Source organism: Cavia porcellus, unplaced genomic scaffold (assembly GCF_034190915.1).
Source record: "Cavia porcellus strain 051 isolate PalLab524CR breed Dunkin Hartley unplaced genomic scaffold, mCavPor4.1 scaffold_6, whole genome shotgun sequence".
Taxonomy (NCBI): domain Eukaryota; kingdom Metazoa; phylum Chordata; class Mammalia; order Rodentia; family Caviidae; genus Cavia; species Cavia porcellus.
The window spans coordinates 64,467,467-64,495,353 of record NW_026947489.1 but is presented as its reverse complement, the minus strand read 5'-3'; the positions used below and the strand labels follow the sequence as shown (position 1 = coordinate 64,495,353).

Genomic DNA, 27,887 nt, shown 5'->3' with positions numbered 1-27,887 from the left:
GTTCTACACGTAGCCCTGATGACAGAAGTAACAGTTATAAAAATTTTACTATCCTTACCTACCTAGGGCCTGGTTTAAGGCCCTGTATGCTTGAATTTCATACCATTGGCGGCCAGGTAAAAGTCCTCTCAATTTTGAATGATGGTCATTGTATTTTCGCTTTAGTTCAACCTGACAGGTAAAGAAAAATGTAGTAAAGACAAAGTTTTTTTCAAACAATCATATTAACTTTTAACATTTTGAAATAATTTTTTAGGGTAAAGAGCTATTTTGTTTTCTAGCACTGATTTTTTTCCATTTTGTTTAAAGTTTTTATTCAACCTTATATTACTTAAATTCCCTTATGCATATAATCATCTGTGTGATATCAATTATGAGGTAATTTACACATAATAAAATTTACACATTTTCAGTGACCATTTGTTGTCACTTTTAGACCACTTGTATATTTGCCACATAACTTTTGGCAAATATATTGTCCTATAAGTCATTCATGTGATCATAATATATAATATTTTCATCACTGGTAAAAGTTCTCTCCCATCTCTCTTCCATTGATTACCTTCCTTTACTGCTGACTCTAGCAACCACCAATCTGCTTTCTTTTTACTTTTTCTAGAATTGCATGTAAACATATATTAACATATAGAATGTAATCATTTGCCTTTTTTTACTTAGCATAATGTTTTTGTAATTCATCCATGGTAAAATAAATGTTTTGTTTATCTAATCTGGTCATCTCTGTCCCCAACCTCCAAGACTGAGTCCAGATCCTTGCACATTCTAGCTAAGTACTCTATCACTGATTCACGCACTCAGCTCTAACCTCTGCTTTGCTTTTTTTAATCTCTCCTTTTTAACTGAGATGTTTAGACCACTTGTATTTAGTGTTGTCACTATTACGCCTAGGTTTAAAAATATCATTTTGTTACTCTTTTCCCCTGTTTATCTCACTTGCTTTTTACTTTTTTGGATCAATAAAATTTTCCCCCATGCTTCCATTTTATTTCCACTACTAAATTTTAACTACCTGTCTTAGTTTTTGCTTTGTTTCTTGCATTTATGCTAGAAATATTCATCTTCAACTCACCACTGTTTACCTTAAAATAGTTTTATACCAATTGGCATACAGTATAGGAACTATACCATAATATACTTCCATTGCTTTTTGTTGTGTTTTGTGCTATGGTTGTCACACTTCTATAAACAATATTGGGGGTGAAACCCATGCTAGGCCAGCGTTTTATTACTGAGCCACTCCCTACCTCCAGCCTTTATTTTTGAGACAGGGCACTCCCAAAGTTGCCCAGGTGTCAAGAGTGGTTGAAGCTAGAAACTGATCACACATGTGGGAGTGAGGCAAGCTCCTTTCAAGAACAAAGAGCACTGGAAGCAAGCCATGTGAACAAAATGCTTCAATTCAGAGAACACTAATACCTGAGGCAATTCAAGCAATGGGTTGCTAAACAAAGGGGGAGTGATGTGACATCAGTCTGCCAAATGTATAAATAAATGTGATATGGTGGTTGAGCACTTTCTTTCTTGCCATCTGAAGAGGGCTCCACCTGACCTCAGCTGCTTTCAGTGTATTGTCCATGCTCTTACTGTCCTTCCTCCCAGAAACTTGAGAGCTGTGCTGGACAAGACATATGGTGCCTCAACATAGACCAGGGTAAAAAGAAATAGTAGGTAAGAGGACACTTCTCATTGTGTGCACAAAAGAGGAAGAAACACACTGATAGCATCAATATTGTACTGATATTAGTATCATCAAGTGTAAAACTTGGGGCAAGAAAAAACAGGCTCACAAGGACCAAAGAGAGAAACAGGCTCATAGGGTCAAAGAGATAAACAATTTGTGAGAAACAAAAAGAAAAGAGGTGTATTGATTTTACCAGCTGTCAAACAGGAGGCAAACAAATTCTCGAGAAACAAATGTATATGGAACTGTTATATTACTGATTTGTATATCTACTCTTTTTCTGTGGATTTTGATTAAAGCATGTCTTAATGGTTGTGAGCTTGTTGGGACAACCTCAAAGGATTTGGCTTGGAGCACTATTTTAAAATCAAGTCCTGAGCAGGAAAAAGATGGTGGAACAACATCCACCCCAGTAACTGTAACTGAGTTACAAGCAGAATTTCTACCTCCTTAGTTCAAGGAAATTTTGCTGCATCATAGGCTGAGATTTGCCCCCTTCATAAAATAGTCATTCTTTAAGTTAACTACTCATCAATTGGCCTTTGAAAATGCAAATAAATGGTGTAAAGAGGCTTTAAGAGTCCCCCCAAAATGGGCTATGCTGTCTGAGATTTGGATTTGTGTAGATATTGGTTCCTCATGTGTGTAGGGGGCTACCTTGGCAGCAACTATTACTCAGGTTATTCAACCACAGCCTAGAGGAAACTAAAACACAAGGTAGTAGCTTGTTTCAGTTGCCCAGGCAGAGGGACAAAAGCCTGGCTGGTCATGCTTCCTGCATGCTATGGCATGAACCACAGACTTTGCTTGATAGTATATACTATTAACTTTTTAAATCTTTCTATGGATGGAACTACAGCAGCAGAAAGACAATTCAATCTGGTAAATAAAAAGAAGCTAGGAAGGGTCCTAGCCCACTATTTACTTGGGATATGCTTGTGTTTTTGCGAGAATACTGAACAGTCTATATGGGTGCGAGAGCACATAGTATGGCTCTATCATGGACCCAGACCCAGAGAAGGAGTAGGTTCCTCCTCTCCAGAAGCTGATGCTCAGTCCTGTGACAGCGATACTTTAGAGACCATGCCACAACCTACAAAGATGGAGCTAGACCTGACCTGGGGCCACCTAAAGAAATTGATTCAGGATGCCCAAGAGATGGTAACAAAAACAAGAATCAAAGGTCTGAGTAGGTGACTCAGGGTATAAAGATAACCAAGCTACAAGCTACATGAAAAAAGGGGACAATAAGTTACCAGTATTCTTAAGACAAAACAAAATACAAAAGCATATACTGATTGTATGTAAAAAATTTTATTTCTTCCAAATTCTTAAGAGATCTGTTAACTGACCTGCAACATAATCTGATTCATCTATTTATAGTTATAACTTCTAAAATTGTAAAGTTATCATTTAATTTGGTCAAAAATATATTTGAGTGCACTCTGATTTTGTAATGTTTGTCTCTTCTGTCCATTAAGCTGTATATTTATTTCTTTGTCATATCAAATAAAAACAGCTGTTTTTTACTTGAGCTTAATGATTTTTCTTTTTCCTTTTGTATTTTTGGATCACTCGTTTATAAAAGAATTTGGGTTATAGATTTAAAAGCATGCTTCCACCCAGGTGGTCAGCTGGTAAAAATGATCCTAAAACTGGTTGTGCAAATGAAATGTATGTAATTTATGTATTATGACTTTAAAGTATCTCACTGTTCAAAAACAATGTTAAATGTTGCAATTTGGTTTTCATAAGTCATCAAAAATTATTAATTAAACAAAAATCCTTTAGGGTAGAGAGATTATTGAACAGTATTCCAATTGATGAATAAAGGCCGAGGCCTAGAATAACACTAACCAGTTCTTGTTCATTAATGGGAAACCCCACTGATCTTCATAGCCTTATGGGAGACACTCTAATAAATGTGTATTTAAAATGTATTATGTGATATATTTATGTTGATCATCATCAAAAGAATAAAGTTTTCTAGATAGCAAGGTTTTTGATTTAAAGAGAGTATGGTACAATTATAAAATCGTCACTCATTACTTGGAATGGCTTTATTCGGGGCTGTTTGATATCATGGCCGGTGATGCAATGAACAGCCACTTTGAAGAAAATAAGACATAATAACAGCTAGTGCTGATTTAATAACATCTTGTCTTAAAGCCGTACCAAATTATGGTTCTTCTGTCTCCATTGATTTTATTATGTTGTAACTTGCTGGACTTTAACGTATGTGGTAGTATAAACAAAATTGCTATAGGCAAAGTGATAATATTGAAACCATTGATCATTTTTTTCTGTTGGCTGGTTCTAAATACTCTACAATGCTTTCATCCACTTGAATGGTGTTACACAGTCTTGATATATTTGATGCTATAGCATATGAAGTTATATGCAAGTATTTCAAAGAAAAAGACACTATGGTAACTACTATTAAGTCGGGTTATTTGGTGGTGAAGCACTAGGTTGCTGAACGTGTTATGCTTTAACCTGTATTGTTATGTTGTTATGCCCCCTTTTATCTCATCCTCTCCCTTTTCATTAAAAAAATCATTTAATTTTTTAAAAAAATATATCAACCAATAAAAATGCTCCTGGTTCTGTAGGGAAAAAGAAACCCTTTACAACTGTTGGTTAGAGAGTAGATTAGTACAAACACTGTGGAAATCAGTGTGGAGATTCCTCAAAAAATTAGGATTAGAGGTCCCATTCAACCCAGGTATTCCCCTTCTGTTTATCTTCCCAGAAGGATTGAAAAACATCACACCACAGTGACATATGTGAAACCATAAGGTTCAAAATATACAACAGTCACTGTGAAATGGAAGGAAACTGTTTAATAAAAAGAAGAAACTAAAATAGGGGAAAAGAGATAGGATAGAAGGGAAAAGAAAAAATGCACTAGTGTCACTTAGTTCACTGAATAGGAAAGGTTGTGCTAATATTGATTGAAGTAATTTTTATGCCCATATTTTGTACTTGAGTGACTAAAGATAATGTTGTGTAATTTATCAACAATTGTTACTTTTTCATTATTTTGTTGTGAAAATTTGTTTTACCTTTTCTTAATATTAACAAATAAAGTAATAAATTAAAAAAAAGAGACTATGGTACAAAGGTTTTCATATGAGTATCACAATTGATTGTTACTGTTTTTGTAGTGTATTGAATGTGCTTGTACTTTTTAAATTTTTTTATTTAAAGAAAGACTAAACAAAACAGAAAATGAGTAGAAATAATACATATGTTCAAAGAAAAAAATAAGCAGTAAGAAATCACTAGTTGATGATTACAGATTGTCTTCTTACAAATAGTTATTCAAGATACTAAAGTGCAGCATATAAAGTGGGGATTCAAACAGTGAGATTGCAACCAGTTCTGTTCAACTTATCCAACAAAAACTTAGAAATATGGTTATCAATCCTATACACTTAAACATACATGCAGTTATCCATATCTTTAATTATGTTGAGATTGAATAAACCCAAGCAGGCTAATATCACTGTGAACAAAGAATAATACTATTGCTGGGTTTCACATTATGACACTCCAGGATCAGCACTGGGTACTTTACTGTCTCTTTTTCTTCAAAGTATTTGTTCATTTCATCATGTGTCATAAGATCAGTTCTCATAAACTGTTTATAGATACTACACATGCATGAGTCTTAACGTGTATTTCTATTCTTTCCATATTAGAGGGAGAAACAAAACCAAGCAAGACGAAACAAAACATATTCCTATAAACACATGAAATGAAAAAGACATATAAGACCATTGTACAAGGAGTTCTACCATGGTTCCTGTGTTGTCTCTTATTCTCTTCAATAGAATTGGCTATATCGTCAGACATAGTATAATTGAATATATCAGGGTATAACAATAATCATAAAAACACAACTTTGTATATAGAATAGAACTTCAAAAACAGGCAGTTATCAAACCAGAATGTGTAGGGTAGTTGCCTATATTCTCAGACTTGATACTATCAATCATATCAGTTTTGAATAAAATCTGTCGATACCAAACAGCAATCAGACAAACCAGATTTAACTAAGCTCAGTCATGATAAAACAGTATAAGTCATACAGGGCTCCAGATTAACAAGAAATTAAAGATGATTACTGTGCTATATCCTGATGTTTTTGGAATAGCTATCCGTGCCCTGAAATCTAATGCAAGTAGACAAACTGGGACAGAATAAAATCTATCTAAGCAGAGTGGTACGAGTAATGTAAGTTTTAAATCCTGATACACTATTAACAGTATCTTCTGTGATCTTTTAAGACTTTCCCTCCCCTTTCACTTCCCCAAGGTACATTGTGCATTTCTGGGTTTCACCGAGACCCTTGGTTTTAAATGGGGTGGGGGCAATCTGCTATTTACCTAAGTGGTTCCGAACCTTCTCTCTCCTGGACTTGATCTCTAATTATGTTCCTTTACTTACTAAAGCCTGTTTTTCCAACCTATCCACAAATACTGGTCTAGTTGTTCTCTATCACATAGAGGATTGTTTTCTCATACTTGATTTTCAGTCCATGTACTCTTTTTCATGTTAATTGTATTTCCTATAAATAGCATCTCAGTGGACCCTACCTCCTGATCTACTCCACATGTGATTCTTTCTTTTTAAATTTAGTATATCAAGGCCATCTATATAACCAACCTTCTCTGTCTCATTTCTGTTATGCTCTTTTTTTGCCATTAATTGCTTATCTTCTTCATTCTGTTTTCTGCTCCATTCACTGAGGCCTCTCAGCCACTGTTCCTGGAATCCTAGTACTTTCTCTCTCTCTCTAGAAGGCCCTGCAGTAATCTCCGTAGAGTTGGATTGGTGGTCGTGAATTTCCCCAGTTCCTCTTTGTCTTGGAAGCATCTTGCTTCTCCATTAATTTCTAGAGACAGTTTAGCTGGGTATATCGATCTGGGGTGCAGGTTATTTTCTTTCAGGGCTTGGAATATTTCACTTCAGGCTCTTCTTGACTTGATGGTTTATGTTGAGAAGTCTGCCGTTATACTGATGGGCCTTCCTTTATAGGTTATCTGTTTGTCTCTAACAGCTTTTAATATTCTGTTCTTATATTGAATTTCTGGGATCTTGATTATCATATGCTTGGGTGTAGCTGTTTAGGTTGTAGGTGGCTAGAGTTCTGTATGCCTCATACATCTGCATATCGTTTTCTTTTCCTATGTTAGGGAAGTTTTTCTTAATTATTTCTGTGAGTAGCTTTTGTAGTTCCTTTGTTTGTACCCCAGCTTCTTCATTCACATTCTTTATTCTCAAGTTATAGATCCTCTTTTCATCTTCTAGCCTTTGTATTGTTACTGCTTGTTTCCTTATTTTTAAAAAGTTTTTCCTTTCACAATCCCACAATCTATCCTTAGTTTCTTTCAAGCAGATTTTCCATCTTTCCATAGAGTTCTTAATTTCCTGGTAATCTCTTTGAATCTGCTTCATGTATTCTATATTTACTTTATATTCTTCATCTTCTCTCCTTTGTTTGAGTTCTTCCCTTCTTCCGTCTGTGTCTTCTTGAGGGGTGCTTAGCAACTCTTTTATTAATCTTCTTATATCTTGCTTTACTTGGCTAAACATTTCACTTTTGAACTTGTCTATGAGGTCCCGAATATATCTCTTTATGTCCACTGGTGCCGTGTCTGGTATTGCATGTTGGCTGTTCTCATTCTCCTTTGTATTTACTTGCCTGGGTCAATGTTCTCAGGGTTGGGACCTGGGGACTTTTTCTTGTTGCTTCCTCTTCCCATCTTTTTTGTTTCTTCCAGGAGGCCCCAATTTCTTTCTTTGTTGGTTACAATTCTTCTGAAGCATGCTGGCTAGATGACCCTTCACACTGCAGTGTGCTAGTGAGTTGCAGACAGGGGCAGCATATTCTGGCCCCTCCCCTCCGGATCAGTCAAGCTGCTAAGACTTGCACTGTATTACTGTGAGCTGCCTCCCCTCCAGTTCAGTCAAACTTCTGAGGCCTTCCATGTTAGTGTATACCACTGCTGTAGGGACTTGATTTCAGATAACCTATTGTGTCTCGGCCAGGTCCCATGACCCAGGCCAAGCTCATTCCACCACTTCCATTCGGGAAGGGAACAACTGACTGAAGTCACTGCTGCCCCTTGTACTTGCCAGTCCTGCCAGGTCCCAGAAGTTGTCTGCCAGAGCCCCCCTTTCTGTGGAATGGCTCCACTCCCGTCACTCAGCACAGGTTGATGCAGGCCCCCTGCAAGCTCAGCTCTCAGTTCAGCTGGCCAATCCCTGACCTCAGTGTGACTACATCTCAGGTTAGTTGAAGCGGTGGGACCTCGCTCAGCAAGTTGCCTGCTGCGGTGGGAGCACTTAACCTTTAGCTGTTCCAACAATAGCACCGGGACTGTATGTTTGATTAGTTCTTCTCACCTTAGTTTCTTTTGGGGACGAGAGAATTCATCTCCCTCTGTTTGGGGCTCCCCACGCTGTATTATGTTGAATTCTAAGTTGACTATCTCAGGGAGCCTCTGTAGTCAGCTGTTATCTATCCGCCATCTTTGCTCAAATCCCTGTGCTTGTGCTTTTATGGGTCTTCCGAAGTAGGGAACAAGGATTGTTATGGTGATAGACTTTTCTTTCAGATTCAGATATCTGCCTTTAACAAAAAAACTTATGGGATGTATATCCCATAAGTTAGGTAAAAGTTTCTTATGTATTAGATAGGGATCATTGACTAAAAAGGGTATTTTATGTCAAAATGGAAATTTTAGGTGTGTTACAAAAATGTCATCATGATTGCCATGCTATGATATTATATATAGTTTTGATTTATAATTTTGTGTAAAATTTATAACTTTGTTAACATTCTACAGGGGTTTAAGTGCTACAGCATCTAATAACTACATTAAATAACTATTCCATTTTATGTTCTAAAGCACTTGATATTCAGATAAGATAGTAATGTTAAGCTCACTGCCTGTGTTACATTGTAATGTTATCATCTTTTCTTCTGGATGTTCAGTGACTGAGGTTTGGAGACCAAAAATTAGAAAGATAGTTGGGCTATGAGGACACCAATATTTTGTCTTTAGCCCCTTTGAGATCAGTGAGGGCTCACGAGGAGACCTCTGCTGTGACATTCTATAACTCAAGAGAGTTGCCAGTCTTCTGACCAAGGAGACTGTGGGACCACAGAGGAAAGTGATCAATGATATGTGGTCTGCCTAAAGAGAGTCATCAGGAGAGAAAAATCTCCCAAGCTTTCACAGAAAGCAATTTGGTCAAGCAACAGCCATGAGTCATTCAGACAGCCAACACTGAAAGAAGTTCTAAGAAGTGCTGTGAAGCCCTTTTCATGAATGAATAACACCCAAGGCAAGCTGCATGAATGAACAAGCTGCTTCAGTACAGAAAACACAAAGCTCTGAGGCAATCCAAGCAACAGTTGCTAGGCAAAGGGGGTATCATGTGACATCAACCTGAGAAAGGTATAAATAAATGCGCTATAGTAGTTCAGCAGTTCCTTTCCTCCCATCTGGAGAGAGGGGTGCCACTTGACCCCAGCTTTCTGTATATTGTCTCTTATCTTTATTTCTCTATCCTCCCTGGCCCCTGAACTTTGAGAACTGTTCTGGATGTGGCATCCAGCAAAGGACGGAACTTGCAAACCTCCCTCTTCAGCTTTTCAATTAGCCAGAATTACAGGCATATGCCACTGTGCCTAGCTAAATAAGCATTTTGGGGAGGGTAGGGAGAGGTTCAGAATTACAGAAAGATTATGAAGAGAGTATAGAGTTTCTGTGTACCATTCACTCAGTTCCCCCTAATGCTAACATAGGACATCAATATGGTACAGATGTCTAAATAAGGAATTAACATTACGATGTCAGTTTTAACTGATATTTTATTAACAGTTTTTCAGAGAATACTCCTTTTTTGATAAAAGGTGATAACTTTTTTACCCAATGATTTACCATTTCTGGCACTCTTTCTTTCATTGTGTAGCTTCTAATATCATTTTTCTTCTATCTGAAGGACTTATTTAAACATTAAAATTGTGTTTTACCACTACACACTGTTCTTCTTAGACCCTAATTATATTTCATTTGGCCGTTTTGTATAATCCCAAATGCCAATGATGCTCTGTTCATTTCTTCTAGCTTTTTTTTTTCTTGTTGCAGTACATATGCATCATTTTGGATAATTTCTCTGTGTTCAAGTTTACTGATCTTTCCTTCTACAGTGTCTAACCCATCCAGTTCACTTTTTTTGAGCATTCTGTGGGGCTGACACAGGAGGATCAAAGGTTTAGTGCAGCCCGGGCAATTCTGTCTCAGAACAGCAAAAAAGTAAAACTAAAACAATGGCTGGGGATACAGATCAGCAATGAAGGCCTGGGTTCAATCCCCAGTACCAAAAGAAAAAAAAAAGTACTTTATAATTCTGATATTGAAAGACCATAAGACAAAAAGCAGAATGATACAGGTATGAAAGAATCAAAGCATACAAAACCATTCAGTGATGATCTAAATAAACGTCACTCAGAGTTGAAATGGTACTAATGCATTTGATATAAAAACAGTGTCTCAAAGTCTGAACCATTTTTATGCATACAACAAATAATTCCTACTGATCTACTATATATAAAATACCTATGTAAATTAATAAAACATTTTCCTGTTAAAAAGCCTTTAAAAAGTAAAATGCAAGTTCTGAATGAAAGGGAATAACATAGAATTGTTCCTCCATATTGGTGAGTTCCACAACAGTGGATTCAACCAATTACAAATAGAATACATTAAGGAAAAAAACTGTTTATATGAACATGAACAAACTTTTGGTCATTATTCCCTAAACAATACAACTACTTATACAGCATTAGGTATCAGAAGTAATCTAAAGATGATTTAAAGTATGCGGGAGGATGTATATTAGATGATATGCAAATATTACACCATTTTACATATGTGACTTGAGCATGTGTGTATTTTGGTACCCATAATGGGTTCTGGAACCAGTCCCTCACAGAGACTAAGAGATTACTATATTATAATTTTGACTTTTTAAACTAATTGAATCAAAATAGCAGTCAGTTTTAAATGGCTCTCAAGAGTAACACAGAAACATTCAAAATATAACATTTAAAGTACAAATTTTAATATAATGGGAAGAAGAAAATTTTGGCAGCTGAAAAATCAATGAATTCACTTCAATGTTTATAGATTCAACTGAGTACAAGGCCTCTGTGCTAGGTAACATGAATACAAAGGTGAGTTTAAAAGATTTCTGTCACCAATCGCTTACAATAAACAAAGAATACAGACACAAATGGTGATCTAATAAATGTGGACTATTGTGTACAGAGTAAAGGGAAATGAGAAATGAAGGCACAAATGTGGTCCAAGAAAATGAGAGGCTGACTTAGAAAGGCAAAAGTGTAGCAGAGAGTCCAGTTTGTAATCCATTCTAGAGCTACGGCACTTAAGCTATGAAATAGAAGTGGGTCTTAGTAAAGAGGAAAAAAAAAAAAGAAAAATTTCTGAGTTTCCAGTTATTGAGAGAAGCCCAATAATATTCCCAGAGAAGACAAGAACACAAGCATATCTGCGGAAGAAGATGCATGTGGCATTACTGAGCAAAATATGACAATAAGAACTAGCTAAATAGTCAAACTGCAGGCTGGGAATCAAAGATCTTAATAGTATTTTTTTAAAAAAAGAATAGTATTGAGTGTCTATAAATTTCATGCACAGTACAGTGATTAACTCTTACAGCAATCTTACAAGGTAGATATTATACACTTTGCCGATAAGAGAATTGAGGTTGATAACGTTAAGGTACAGCTGGAATTTGAATCCAAGTCTGTCTGACTCAAGAGCAAACTCTTTTTAAAGAGTGAAAACTCTAGTTTGACCCAATATACATAATATGAATAACCTGACATAAATCACACCTTTTGTGCCTTTTCCTATTTAAAAACAAAATGAGTAAACAATCCAAAGTAAAAAATGGTTGTTGAATTTAATGACAGCAATTTACTTGCTGTCACAAACTCCTAGTTTGAAGGCTCACAGAAATTTACTGTAATTCCTAGCAAATAGTTACTATAATGTGAAACAGCCATATTTATTTCCTTCATCTAGTCAATTTTGAAAGGTATCTTTTGTTTTTTTTTTTTATTTGTTTGTTTTTGTCTTTTTATTGGTACAAGGGATCGAACTCACAACTGCCTGCTTGCAAGGCAGGCGCTTATGCCGCTGAGCTAAATCCCCAGCCCCGAAAGGTATCTTTTGAATGGTATATTTCTGTAGTAAAGCCTCATTAAAGTACAAAAATAAAGTTGCTTTTTGGGGAAAATTTTGGGCATTTTAGATAAATTACCAGAATTTATTAGTCTATTCAGTTAACCATTCAGGTTGAGCATTCATAATCTGAAACCAGAATTGCTTCAAAACCTGAAACTTTTTGGACATAGACACCTGGCCGTATATAATAGGGCTCAGTCAAAATGCAATCATAGTAAAAATATGGTATAAAATTATTTTCAATCCATGTGGATAATGTATGTAGGAAAATAAATAAAGCAGATCAGAACAGAACAATGCAAGCAACACAGGACTTCAAAACAAGACAACAGGAAATTAACAGAGGCTACCCTAATGTCTCTTGTTTTCTTCAAAATAGCTGTCATACCTTCACACATTGAAATCAAGTAACAGAAAACAGACTAAAACCAATCAAAACAAAGAGTAAAAGCATTATAGGACTTCAAAACAACATGATAGAAAATCAGCAAAGGCTTCCATAATGTCTCATTTTCTTCAAAATAGCTGTTCATACTATCACACACAATAAAATCAAATTTCATTTTTAGATGTGATCCTAACCCCAAGACATCTCACTATATATAATACAACTATTTCAAAATCCTAAAAAATCTGCAATCCAAAACTTCTGGTCTCAAGCATTTTAGATATGATACATTTAACCTATATCTTTATTACTTTTTTAAACCAAAAAACACGGGTTAGCAAAGAAAACAGAATGATAACACCACTGACAAAAAGTTTTCAAAATGGTAGGTAAAAATTTTTATTTTATAAAAAGAACTCCTCAAAAAAACTCCTAGAATTCCTACAGAAGAACCCCTAGAAATTTCTAAATTAAAACATTAAACATTCTAAATTAAAATGTAAAGAAAGGAAATGTTTAAAAAAGTAACTTAAAAGTCACAATATGCCGAATAAATTTCTAAAAATTCAGTAATAAAGTACATTATAATATTTAGAAATAGATATTTTGAGGGGCTGGAGATTTAGCTCAGCGGCATAAGCGCCTGCCTTGCAAGCAGGCAGTCGTGAGTTCGATCCCTGGTACCGATCAAAAGGAAAAAGACCAAAAAAAAAGAAAAGAAATAGGTATTTTGCAAATTCTACCCAATTGTGAAAAAATATATATGCATTTCTATCTGCCTCTCAAAATACAACTAAAGCAATTTTTCTTCTTTAACAATATTTTTCTCAAAATAATGTGATTTTTATATTTTGTCAGACATAATACTTTAGGAGTTTTCAAAATTGACTATGCTACAGACAGATGATACTTTATAATGACTGTTCCTATCACAACATCTGCTCTAGGAAGTATTCTTTATAAAAGAAGTATTTAAAGATAACATAGCAACATTAGATTAAATAAACTTATGACTCACTGGTCTTTTATTTTTCATCAAAATAAATGAACTTTCCTGTGTGATGCATTTCTTACAGATTTTCAAATGTTTTAACGATCCAAAAGATTTTTTAAATGATGCCAATATTTTACCTGGGTAATTATTGCAGTTAACAACAAACAAACAAAATAAGCAGTTGACATGAGTCATATATTTAACTCTGAAATGCTTTTATTATATACAAAGATTTTAAAAATCAGTAATAAAATATATCATTGAGGAATCATATTTAACTGGGGAAGGGCAGAAATCTAAGGATTTAGAACAGATAGGAAATCATTTTAATGATATCAGAATCTATTTCATTGTAAACTTAGTGATTATCAGGCATGAAAATCAAAGCTCAATTTAAAATGACATACAGCATATGTGAAAAAGCCAGTTTCTCCTGCCAGCAAACAGCCTAAATGTTAAGTAAATCAAAGACTGGAAGAGATTAGTTGAAATGTCAAAAGACAACCTTTTACTTTTACCTGCTCATCCTTATAAACACATTCTCATCCCTCAAGCATGCTTTCCAAACAAATAGTTTCAACGTGAAGCACCAAAAGGCCCCAGGCAAGCTCTGCCATCTTGTAACTGTCAAAGAGATTAGTCTTTGATCTATTTGGGAGGTCATGCCCATATTCGCATTAGTTATACAGTCTTACAACATTATACCTGTTGACTAATGCTTCTTTAATGCCTAAAGAGACAGACATTTTATATTATGGAAGTTAACTGTGAATGCTTTTTCTAAATTTTGACAGAAAGTAAGCATCATACACTGAGCTCAAGTGTGGTTTGGAAAGGTGATCTTTTAGATCATTAACATTACTTTTAAAATACATTTTATATGCCTTTCCCCAAATAAAAAGTTTCTACTTAATTGTATTTTGGAAGGAGTTTAAACCACTCCCCACTCCCCAACTCTAATAAATTGGTGTATATGTAGTTTTGGAGAGGTTGGAGAGGTGTGAGAACAGAAGGAAGAAGGCAACCATTTTCCCCATAGCTGAGTTTTGTGTATGTCTTAAAATAATGAATATTATTTGCCAATATTCAAAAATTTGACTATTTTACTACTATCTTCAATTAGCTCAATCATTTAAACACCTATTTAACTCATGTAGGTGCAGGAGTTTGCAAACCCATTGGTCCAGATGTTGCATATATTCATACAAATTCTTTCCATAAATGGACTTCAAAGTTCACACAAAATTCAAAACATCCTTAATTTAGTAATTTGGTAGTTTCTAGACAATAAACAATGTATCTGCACTACAGTGTAACCTAAATGACATAAGAGATACTGAACAGCAAACACATCCATAATCAAGTGGTAGAGAACTGTGTAAAATATATCCAATAGATAGGCAGTATTCAAACATAAGAGATTTTTATATTCTGATTTTTACCATTAAATTATAATACACTTCAGAGTAAATATAAGTTCGTTGCCTCAATTTTATGAGGAACAGTGTAAGTAATATACTATTTAAAGCAGTAACAGACAATATAATGAAAAGGATTATATTTATGTCAACAACAAATGTACATCATATTATTTTTTTCAGCTTTCAATCAAGCCAATCAGTGTTGGCCTTAAATAGCTCTAAGAGTAGCCTCTTATGTTTTATAAGTTGCTTCCAAAGAAATGAATAGTGTAACAAGTATGAGCTGGAACTATAAATGCGTATCTTTACCACTACCTAGTGAAAGGTAGCAGATTTTATCCCAATTCATATAATTATGTATTGATTTCAGTAATAAATATCCTTCTGAAAGCAATCAACTTAAGCAGAGCAGTCTTTTCTCTTATATGTAAACTTGAAGACAAAGATTTAAACTTCCAAATAAGACAAAGTACAAATAACCAGCTAAACTCACTAATTAAAACTATTAAGAAAACTCTGTTTCAGAAAAATAAACACATTTGTCTAGCAAACACTCAAAAAGAATAGTTTTAACTCTAGCCAAAGTACAGGGTCCAAAACCTAAACATTTATAGCACACCAAATCTGGAAGACAGAGACAGTGCATTAGAGACTTTTACTGCTCTGTATCATCATAGTATAAACACTTTTATCATTGTATCACAATATAAATTCCAACAGTTAATGTTCTAAACTCAGCATAAGATCTTGTATGTAAAATAATTCAAATAGATAAAAGGAATATAGCTGGTTTTATTTCATCTGGCATATTTTCAAAATTTCTGAAACACTAAGTTAACCAAATATAGTATTTTTTTTAAAGGAAGAAAAAGAGTTTTGGCCAAGTTTTGGTTCCCTTTTTTTTTTTTTTTTTTGTCTTTTTCATTTTTATCGGTACCAGGGATTGAACTCACGACCGCCACGACAGCAAGGCAGGTGGTTATGCTGCTGAGCTAAATCCTCAGCCCCTTGGTTCCCTTTTAAACAAAACTTTAAAAAATGTATTACAAATTATTTTCAATTATTGCTTACTTTATATTAGGAGTTATACTACTTTATCAATAAGAATCAATTCATAGTAACAGCAATATGATTTATTTTACATATACTATAATACTGCTCTAGATAAAATACTTTTTATAGAAGAATTTGTATTCAACTTTATATCATAATCATCAGTGTTGACAAAGACAACTGAAATTTTTAAAAACAGGGTTAGGAGTGTGGCTGATGAGCAGAGTGCTTGCCCAACATGTGCGAGTCCCTAGGTTTGAGCCCCAGTGGAAGGAAAGAGTGGTAAGGAAAGAAAAAGGAAGGGAGGAGGAAAGAAGAGGGAAAATGAAGGAGAGGAAAAAAGAGAAAGGAAGAAGGAAAGGAAGAGGAAAGAAAAAAAAAGAGAGAAGAGAAAAAGAAAAGACGAAGTACGTTGCTCAGGTATCTCCTATTCACCACGTACACCCATTCAGTCTCACCGGCTAAGAACAATGTAGCTTGTAGCTACTGTCCAGAACAGTTTATTAGTACTGCACCCCTCAGTAAACGCTTTGACAATAATGCAGAAACATCTCAGTCAGACGCAGCATTAAAGCTTCAATTTTATTATGAAAACAACTTGCCAAGAGCACAGGACAAAAGTAGAAATTAGTATTTTCCTATTAAAACAGTAATTGCTCTAAGACATGCAAGAAATCTCTACATGCTTATTGTGTAAAGGGCGATATAGTTAGGCTACCCATTTAAAATACTGCTCAGGTAGACTAGAAAATGCTTAAGGTATCACCTCTGGAAAATGCCACCGTTCATGCTTATAGTCTATTTTGAGGAAAAGAACCACAGTGGCAAAAGCATATGGCTTGGGGTCAGGCTTTGACACCTGCACTCACATATAGCTTTCTTTCTGAATTTCCTCTTCTGTTTAAAAGGAAAGAAAAAAAAAGAAAATAATATCTGCCAACTTTACCTTACCTCACAGAGTTGGCTGAAGAAATTTTTGTAAGCAAGAAACATAAAGCCTCATACATTAGAGGTAAGTAGGCTAGAAAGTCATTACTTATCTCATATTTCTGAGGTCCAGTGTAGGTTTTGGTGGACTTTATAGTTAGTTTCCATGTATATGAAAAAAGTAATAGGACTATGTTGGTTATACAGCCATTGTCTTAAGTTGTTGAACCCAAATCAGTTTTAACACTTGTTTCTTGAATATTAGTTGATTACATAGGCACTTTACTATACATGACTTATTAAGTAAGTTTCTTCAGTTTATGGAGTAGCTACCTTTACACTATCACTGCAGACATGTACACTTGGCAGGATAAGTGTTCAAATAGTTTTGAAACAAATCTTTTTCTAAATAAGGTCTATAACTGATCCTAAGTATTCTGAAAAATAAGGGCTAATATTAGCATTCTTTAATATCTCCCATAATAATTTTTGGTTACTTCTCCACCTGTAATTTGTATTTGAAAGCAAAACTACATATTATGCTAGTGGTGCAATGTACAAGAATGAGTGCATGATTGGTCCTTGTTAGCTTAAATATTGTTTCTCACTCAAATATCTTACAATCTAGAAAGCAACCTGCTTGTCGAGTGAGTGGCAGGCAACCCAGGGAGAGAACCAGCCAGTATCTCGCGACATCCTGCCATGTTGGAACTTAGGGCGCTGGGAAAGAAAGCAACCTGCTCGCCTCCCTGGTCAGCAGCCATGCATGAGCCTACCGGCACGTGGGCTGAGAATCAAACATACCATTCACCCCTACCCCAACCCTTACCCCCACCCCAACTCCTGTTAGCAAATGGGAGCCAGAGGTCCGAGCATCTCTTGGGATATGGTTAGAAACTGCTTATGTAAAGATTTGGTTGCAAATGGCAAGCATAGAAAGTGGAAGTTAATCCCAGGAATAGTAGGTTCAGACTCAAATTTCACAAGATTAAACATGTAAAAACATCAGCAACAGAAAGTATGCCCATAAAAAAAAGATCAGAATATTAGAAAACATTGAAAATATAACTACAATGTTAAAATTCCATTAATTACTTCTACAGTTCACAGTATGACATTTTTTCTATCTAGATTTCTATTATTCCACTCAAATTATCTTTTAAAATATAAAAACATATTACTTCAAAAATATATTACTTTTGGCCTGGGGATACAGCTCAGCGGCATAGCACCTGCCTGGCAAGTGTGAGGTTATGAGTTTAATTCCTGGTACAAAATAAATAAATAAATACACACACATCCATCCATCCATACATACATACATATATATTACTTTTTACTCTAAAATACTGCCAGGAATATATGATTCAGAGCTTGTCAGATGTGAACGTGAATATGGAATAAGGCACATGTAATTATAGCATTTTGCAAACTAATACTTTATCTTAGAAAGTTAGAAGACTTAATTTCAAGAGATAAAAAAAAAAATCTTGCCTAGCTTCTGAAAAACAGCCCCAGATTAAAAGACAATTAAGAGAAATATAGTCTTCAACTTCAATTAAATTAAGACATTATCTAACTTCAGTATACCTAAAAGCAGATGGATAAATGGTAAGTGATCATCTTAGTTACTTTCCTCTTCTTGCTAAGATAAAATATCTGACTCCCAAAGTTAAAGGGAAAAGCACTCAAGAGACTGAGGCAAGAGAATCATTGTGAGTTTGAGACCAGCCTAGATTACAAAGTGAGCTCAAGGCCAGCGCAAACTGCATAGTGAGAACCTGTCTTTAAAAAACTAAATAAATAAACTAAATAAATAAAGTTAAAGGGAGAAAGGTTTATTTGGCTCACAGTTTGTAGAAGTTTCATTCTATAGCCAGCTGGCATCAAGGTAGGGTGGCATAGCAGAGAAGCATTACAGAGAAGGAACAGTTCATACAGGGCAGAAGGTAGCAAAGCAAAAAAGGGGTACAAGACAAGCTTTCCTGTCCCTTATATTGTATTCAGCCTACCAAGATTAAAGTGGTGACCAACAGTGGGCTGGTTTTAATCACCCACCCATAATCCTAGAAGCCTTAATCCTAGCATCACACCATGAATCACTCACTCACTCATTCTAGATTCAGTCAGCTCTGAAAAAGCTTCATCTATCCCTGCATGAGGCTTTGTGGGGACATCCAGACACAAGCCATAACAATGACTATGCAGAAAGGATGAAGTTCAAACTTGAAACCCCAGAGCTACTGCTGGGAAGTAAACCTGTTTAGCCTGCAGAAGTACAGAACAACTCAGAAAAAGGAAATATACAGATTAACTTTGCAAACTATTAGAAGATGTGTATCACAAATACAAAAGAGAAGGCCTGTGCAGTGGTGCATGCTGTAGCCCCAGCTACTTGGGAAGTCAAAAGAAAAGGATCATGACTTTGAGCCCAGCCTAGGCAATTTAGGAAGACCCTGTTTCTTCTATGAAACAGGCTGTGGGTGGTGCTCTGTAGTAAACTGCATGTTTGAAGCCATAGATTTGATCTCCAGTATAATTTTTTTTAAAAGACAAAGAAAAAGAAAAAAAAATTAAAAGATGAAAGTGAACGAGCAAACAAGAAATGGGAAAAGTCTAAGACCCAGGAAACCAGTGATCTAACACAGAAGATAGGCAAATCAAAACCTTATTGATGGCAAAGGAAAAAAATCTTAGAGCAGCGACAGTTAGTGGGCTGACCAGAGTGAAGTAGATTATAGGGTGCAGGAAGGATGACTCAAGGGGGAAAAAGAGTACATTATCTGCAGGTCAGATAGAAAAGTTGTATTGAGAGGATTGTACAAGTCTACTGGAAGGAGACAGAAATAGCTGAATATCTAAAAAAATAATAGGGAGGAAATTACTTGACTGGAGCAAACAATATTTTCATAATAATGATGTGAGTACTTATAATAGGTCTAACTAATTTAAAAGTGTGTTGTAACTGTATTTAGAGAATATAAGAGGGGGAAAAGTAGAGTAAGCTAAAATTCTTATTCTAATAGGAAGATATCTAAAACCAATTAAATAAACATAACACATGGACATAAATACCTAAATAGCTTAAAGAAGTAAAAGTCACTGTTTCTCAGAAGCAGGGCCTGAGAGCATGGTAGAAGCCAAGAAACTGTTATTATAAAAAGTTGTCTAGTGTATTTAGTATTATATTAGACTCTTACCAAAAGCTTTATTGGACTTTTTCAGCTTGATAAAAAAATTTTAAAATAAATGCATATAGGTCACTTTAATTCATAATGTACATTCCTATGTCTTATAATATAAAGCAGTTGTGTTCAAACAAGAAAACTTCTGCCTACCAGAAAGTCTGGAAGTATTTTTGGTTGTCCTAATTGGCGGGCATGAGCAAAGAACATCTAGTGGATAAAGGCCACAGATACAGTTAAATAACCTATCATAACAAAGAATGTCAGTAGTGCTAAGCTTGAGAAACCCAGATACTAAGTAATTGTAAGCATAGAAATGGTAAACTTGCTAGGTTTGGTGATGTGCCTATAATTCCATCTATTTGGTAGACTGAGGAAGGAAGGTGAGGAGTTTAAGGCCAGTTTGGGCAATTTACTGAGACTATATCTTAAAATAAAATAAAAGTTTAAAGGACTAGAGATGTGACTCAGTAGTAAAGTATGTGCTTAGCCTATATGAGGCCCTGACCTCTCCATTCAATCCTTATGATTGAATGAAAAAAAAGCAGAAAATTGATGCAGTAGAAAAAGATATTATGAGTTATCATATAGCATATATGCTCCGTAGCATTTTGGTGTTACTTTTTCAGAAAGCATAAACTGAACTCATTCCGGAGGTTTCAAACTTTCAAAACAGGAAACATTGATGTTGTAAACACTGAACAGTGCTGTCTACTACAGCTTATGTAATCTGAGACCTTAAAAGAATCTAGTGATAGCTCATCTAAAACCCATCCACATGTCTGTCTTTGAGGGGATCTGACAGGATAAACTGATGAAAATCCACAACCATCATTCTCTGTAGGAAAAAAAATTATTTGTATAGAAGTCAAAAATAATCCAGCTTCCTTCCCCTGAGACAGTGCTGAAAGCATGTACCATTAAAATCAAACTCACATTCCCAGAGCAATAAGCTGACTTCTGAAGACTTTAACCTACTTAGACAGCATTACAAATATATAAAGGCAAGAAAATTCTTGTTTGTGTCCAGCACAAGATGAACACAAGAAAATAATTTCAGAATTAAAAAAAATATAAAAACAAGAGGTCAAGGTAGAAGTATTCCAAGTTCAACACTAGCCTAAGCTACACAGCAAGTTTAAGAATGACCTGACCTTGTCTCCAAAACAAAGTTTTTGTTTATTAGTTATCCAAAAGTTGGGGTCTGGGGATTTAGCTCAGCGGCATAAACACCTGCCTTGCAAGCAGGAGGTCGTGAGTTCAATCCCTGGTACCGATAAAAATGAAAAAGACAAAAATAAATAAATAAAAGTTATCCAAAAGTTTAACCTGTATCCCTATGCAGACATATTTCTTTCCAATATAAATATAATGGCATTGAGTATTAGGAGAATAAGGTTATCAATAAAATATGCTTAAAATTTTATGATTTATTCTCAAATATTCCTTTAATATGTAGACTTTAAAAAATTAACCTCAACAATTCATTAATTTATTTTGGGTTTTTTGCTTGTTCATTTGTCAGAGGAGATTAAAAACAAAGGATTTTGTCATCCCATTTTTCAGTGCTCAAGGCAAATATACAAGTTGTATATCAAGGTTAGATAGCATATTTAAAACATGCAAACTAGATTTTGCTATTAAGATTTCAAGGTATAGTTAGAAACTGCTATAATAATACTTTTGGCTAAATTCTCTTTTTTTAATCTTAAAAAATGAAAACTAAAAAAATATTCTGAGGAGTAAAAGATGTAATGGAGGCTAAACTCAAAAATGAAACTTTTAGAAGTGACACGGTTTTTCTTCCCTATCTTGCTGATTTGGTCTAAGTGTTCCCAACAATTCCAATAGCGAGTTGTTAGACTCCTAAATGCTAAAGAGTTTAGTATTACAGCCCTTTAAAGTTTACACACACAGCCATTCCCCTGGGTAACCACATGTTATTACTGGGGCTAGATCCAGGTGGGTTTCTGTATCAGATGCTGCACTATAACCAGAACTCACTTTGCTCTGACCTCACACTCTGCTCTTGGATCTGGTTTCCCATAGTTTCGAATAAAGTCCCAAATCTTGAAATGGCATACAGAGCCATAAGTGATTTCCTAAATGCCTCTCCCACTCTGATTCTTATGAAATTCTCCTCACTCTATCTCAGCTTCTTTCAGACCCTAGAAGCTGCTATCGTCTTTCACAGATCAGGGCCATATGCTAGTCTCTCTGTGAGAATACTATTATCATTCTATTCACCTACGTAACTCCTGGCCTTCTTTCCTGTGTCAGCTTAAATATTACTTTCTCAGGAAGCCTTTCCTGATTCATAAAGAGCTGTTATAGCATTCTCATGGTCCCCGTGATTTTTTCTTATAATTGTCATCACAACTGTGATTATGTACTACTTTACATTGTCAATATTTCTTGCTAAACTGTAAGCTCCATGAGACAAGGGGCTACAATATGTGCAGTATATCACTATGTTCCAAGAGACTAATATAGTACTTAGTACTTTTAACCTGGTACCAAAAAAAGAAAGAAAAAGGTTGTTTCATTGTTCTGAATAGTTTTATGAGCTGAATGATTTTGTTGTAATGTGGCCTCATTTTTCACTTTGTAGACAAGACTCAAAATCTCACCTTTCTCACAAATCCAAGTAAATTGATGTTTGGATGAAAGAGGAATGGAGTGGCTCAATTTTACTTTTCCTAAGCATTTGAGGACACAGTTTCTTGTAATCTGTTACAGTTCTTACCCACAGTTTCTTGTAATCCTGTTACAAGTTCTTTTCCTTTACCAAATTATAGATATCACTGGTGTACAGATAACTTATTCAATATTGTACCTACTGTATTTAGCACAAGTAAGGACCTTAGTAAATGTTTGCATAACGAATAAACAAATTCGGATTAAGAAGATGAAGGGAGTGGTAGATAGCAGAAAAACAGCCTCTCTGAGACTTGGTGTCCAGATGCTGGATTCCTGCAACACAAATAAGAGGAGGAGGAGGAAGAAAATGGGTCCTTGAGAACCAACGAGGATTTGAAGTAAGAACTGAAGTCTAGGGGAGAGTGAAGAAGAGAGACTTCAATGCAGAGGAGGTGGCAATGGGTGCTTTCTCCCTGAGTCCTGACTTGCTGCATGGGGGAGGGAGGCTTGAACCTGCAGAGGCATGGAGACCCCAGAGGCCTCCACAGTGAAATGTACCAATGGAACAGAGCACTGCAGTGGACTGAAGTGGCCAATGAGTTATTCTGGTTCAAATGTTCCCCAGGAGAGGGCAACTGACTGGTAGCCATATTGGGAGGGGCCAACTCAGCTGAGCACTCAGAGTAGTGAACTGGATCCATCTAGGGGCTCCCAGTGTCAAGGTAAGGTAGAACCAAGTTCAAGTTGGCAAGAGGTCAAGGCAACAGGTCAAGGCAAGTTGAAGCCAACAAGAGGCACACAGAGTATTGCAACCCAAACAAATCTGGTTCCAGACTCACAGTTGGAAACCAGTGTGAACTTCAGTGGAATTAAAAGTGCAGGATTGCTGGGATTATCCATTACCCTACTATACAGTTACAGTTGGCTTGCTGGGATTAATCAACACAGATTTGGGCTGTCTGCCACCAGTGACAGCAAAGAAGCACCCTCAAGTGGATGTTCTTTTTTTTTTCCCCCGATTGTTTTTTCTTGTTTTATATTAGTATAAACATTGTTTCTAGCTTTTGGTTGTTGTTGTTCTCTTCTCTTCTTGTTTTTATTTCTTCTTTCTCTCTTTCCCTGCTATGTTCATGTTTCCAAAAGTTCACAGAATTACCCTTTGTCCTGTAGCATAGCTTCTAATCTCTTATTCTTCTTTTATTTCTCTATTTTTTCACCATAACCCCTTTTAAATTTCTTCCCATGGGTAAAATCACCATATTGAGGGACTATTTCTTGCATACAATTTTCTGATTTGTTTTAAATTTTGCTATATAACCACAAAATCTAGTCCATAGAGTTAAAAGTAGCAAATTAATGGTTACCCCAACTTGTTATTTACTACACTGTTTGATAACTACTGTTATTGTTGATTGTATTACTTTAGCCAAGGTGAAATAATTGCTCTACTCTGATGTTCTTCCTGGTATGCCAACACTGGGCTTGCCTAAGAGTCGTAAACAATATAGATCATTGCCTATAGTACCAGGAGCTATGCAGCAACTTCTCATGCCCAGTGAATTAAACAGTTAAGGTCTTGCAACAGACTTGAAACCCAAAAGCCAACTACACCTGGAAGACATCTCTGAGTAGCCATTTCCTAAGGGTTTTAAAATGAGCAATAAAGGTACCTGCCACAAGCAATTTATAAGCATCAACCGAGGAATTAAACTAAAGAAGAAGAGAGAAAAAAAGAGAAAAGAGGAAAACAAAGAAAAAAAGGACACTTAGCAAGATGCAATGCCAAACTTTCAGCTAACAAAAGGCCAACCCAGGGGATCATAAGGTATAACAATTCAAAGGCCTTCCACTTGGATTCCCTAAGTAGTAACAGCAAAAGTAACAAAGAAGATGATTGAGGCTCTAGAAAAAAATCAAATCAGAAATAATTTCTCAGATAACTTCAGAGATGGTGACCACAATGAAACACATGGTTCGAAACTCTAGAGCAGATGCAGATTTTTTTAAAAGGGGAGCTTAGGAAATGATGGAAATTATAAACTTCCAACATAGGAAGGAACTGGAATACACAAAATAGATTCAAACCGATATTCTGATAATTAAAAATTTCATTGAAAGTATATGCAGTAGAATGTGCCTATGTGAGGACATAATATCAGATATAGAAGACAGGATTGTGGTTAGCAATCATAAAAGATCTCTTAAAAATAGCAATGGACCAAAAACACCTATCCAACAACTGCTGGATGATGCAAAGAATAACATAAGAATGATAAAAGAGGACTTTGCGGAAAGAACATAAGAATGATAAAAGAGGAGTTTGCGCAAATGACATAAAAAGGTCCTTCACATAAGTATTGCCAAAAAACTTCTGAAGCATGGAAAAAGGATTTGACATACAGAAAAGTGAGTCGAAATACTTTAATTAGTCATGATTTAAAAAAAACAACACCAAGGTGCATAATAGTGAAGATTCCAGATATTCAACACAAGAACAGAGTATTAAAAGCTGTTAGATAAAAGAAACAAATCACCAAAAAAGGAAGGCCATGAGAATCACAGCAGACTTTGCAACACAAATCCTCAAATCAAAGAGAGCTTGAAGTGAAATACTTCAAGTCCTAATAGAAAACAACCTCTAACCCAGACTCATGTACCCTGAAAAACTAACTTTCAAAACTGCTGGAGAAATAAGATACTTCCATGACAATGAACCCCTAAAGAAAGACACTCTAGAAAGAGATAATAAGGACTACAATTCTACAACCCCAACAGAATGAATCCACCAGACAAGGCAAATAATTAGAGGAGAGAAAAAAAAGGAAACCAACAACAGGAAAATAATGATAAGTCAACATATATCAGCTACAGCTATCAATATTAATGGTTTCAATTCACAAATCAAAAGAAATAGACTGGCAGAATGGATCAGGAAGCAAAATCCAGCCAAACGTGGTAGCACATGCCTATAATTCCAGTACTTGGAAGCCTGAGGCAGGAGGATTGCCGTGAGTTTGAGACCAGATTGGGGTACATACGCGAGTTCAAGGCCAGCCTAGGCTACATAGTGAGACCTTGTGGAGCCAAGAAGGGCAGCGGGAGGGACAGAGAGTGGAGGGGGGGAGAAGAGGAAGAAAAGGGGGAGAAGGAGGAAAAGGGGGTGGTGGAGAATGAGGAAAAGGAGAAGGAGGAGAAGAAGCAGGGAGGAGAAGGTGAAGGAAGACAAGAAGAAAAAGCAGCAGCAGCAAGATCCAACCACATGCTCCATATAAGAAACACAAATTAATTCACAGACTGAAACTCAAAGGGTAGAAAACAACATTCCATGTGACAGGAACTCAGAAGAAAAAAGCAGGGGCAGCTAGTATATTTGCAGACAAAGTGGATTTCAAGCCAAAACTGACAAAGGTCACTACATTTTTGTCAAGGCAATAATCCAAGAGGAAGAGGCAACAATCATCTGTGCACCAAACACCAGCACACCCAACTATATAAAACAAATATTAATGTACACAAAAAATCAAATAAGTACTAATACACAGTAATGGGGGATCTTAGTATCCTTCTGTCAAAAATAAACAGATCAACTAGACAAAAAAAAAACAACAAATAAATATCAGAACTAGACAAACTTCTGAACAAATGGGCTCAGTAGTGTCTACAGTATTCCACCTCACAGTGTCAGAACATACTTTTCTCAAATGCACACAGGATATTCTCCAAAATAGACCACATACTAGCTCATAGAATATGCTTAAGTAAATGCAAAAGAACTGAAATTACCACACACATATTATCAAACCACATTACAATTACGTTGGAAATCAATAATGAAAACAAAAGAACTTCATAAACACATGGAAATTAAAGAACACCCTCCTGAACAACCAATGAATGGGTCACATCTGAAATTAAACAAGAAATTAGACAGTTTCTACAGTTAAGCAATAAGGCCAGTACAACATACCAGAACTTATGGGATGCAATGACAGCAGTCCTACAAGAGAAATTTATAGTGGCGAATTCCAATATCAGGAAAATAGAAGGAGCTTAAATGAACAATGTTGAACCTCAAGCTTCTAGAAAAAAAGGAACAAGTCAAGCCCAAAGCTCATGCAAGGAAGGAAATTATAAATATCAGAGCAGAAATCAATACAATGGAAACTAAAAAAATACAAAGAATCAATCAATTGAAAAGTTGGTTCTTTGAAAGATTAAATAAAATTGACAAACTCTTGGCTAACTTTATCAAAAAAAGAAAAGACTTAAATCCATGCAATTAGGAATGAAAAAGGTGAAATCACAACAGATCCTACAGAAATTAAATCATCAATGCCTACTTCCAGAACCTATACTCTAATAAGATGGAAAGCTCAAGAGAAATGGACAGATTCCTAGACACATACAAATTACCAAAACTGAACGAAGAAGATATAAAAATTCTAAATTAAACCAAACAAGATGCAACTAATAACCTATCAACAGGGCAATCCAATTGAGAAATTGAGACATTGCCTATCTTTCAAGATCTATTCCTATTCCCCACTTTTTTTCTCCAATAAATTTTCCTACTCTTATAAATAAATAAATAAATAAATAAATAAATACAAACCTATCAATGAAGAAAGGCCTAGCCCTGAAGGACTCACCATTGAATTCTACAAGAAATTTGGAGACGACCTGATGCCACTACTCCTTAAATTGTTTAATGAAACTGAAACGGAAATAAAACTCCCAATTCATTCTGGGGAGCAAACATTACTCTGATACCAAAATCTGAGAAGAATCCAACCAAAAAAGACAACTACAGGGGCTGGGGATTTAGCTCAGCGGCATAAGCGCCTGCCTTGCAAGCAGGCAGTCATGAGTTTGATCCCCGGTACCGGTAAAAACGAAAAAGACAAAAAAATAAAAAATAAAAAAAATAAAAGACAACTACAGGTCAATCTCCTTAATGAATACAGACAAAAAGTCCACCCTAATTTACTGTAAAACAGAATGCAGCAAATCATCAAAATTAAATACCACGACCAAGTAGGATTCATAAATATACCATATCAACAGAGTCAAAGACAAAAACCATATGATCAGAGATACAGAAAAAGCATTTGACAAAGTTCAACACCCATTCATCATAAAATCCTACAGAAAACTGAAACAGATGATACATATGTCAATCTGGTAAGTCATTTATGACAAATCAATAGCCACATCATACTAAGTGGACAAAAACTGAGTTTTCATTCTTTTTTTTTTTTTTTATCAGTACTGGGGATCGAACTCACAAC

General features: G+C 35.5%; 1 protein-coding gene across 2 annotated transcripts in view; it reads right to left on the bottom strand.

The window, feature by feature from the left end:
• The window catches only part of Brip1 (BRCA1 interacting helicase 1), a 188,184-nt gene that overhangs the window by 23,447 nt on the left and 136,850 nt on the right, over positions 1 to 27,887 (bottom strand). For both annotated transcript variants that reach the window (XM_063250881.1, XM_063250882.1), the window contains one exon: positions 59 to 171. In XM_063250881.1, the coding sequence (XP_063106951.1) occupies positions 59 to 171 (113 nt within the window). The remainder of the gene's footprint in view (positions 1 to 58; positions 172 to 27,887) is intronic.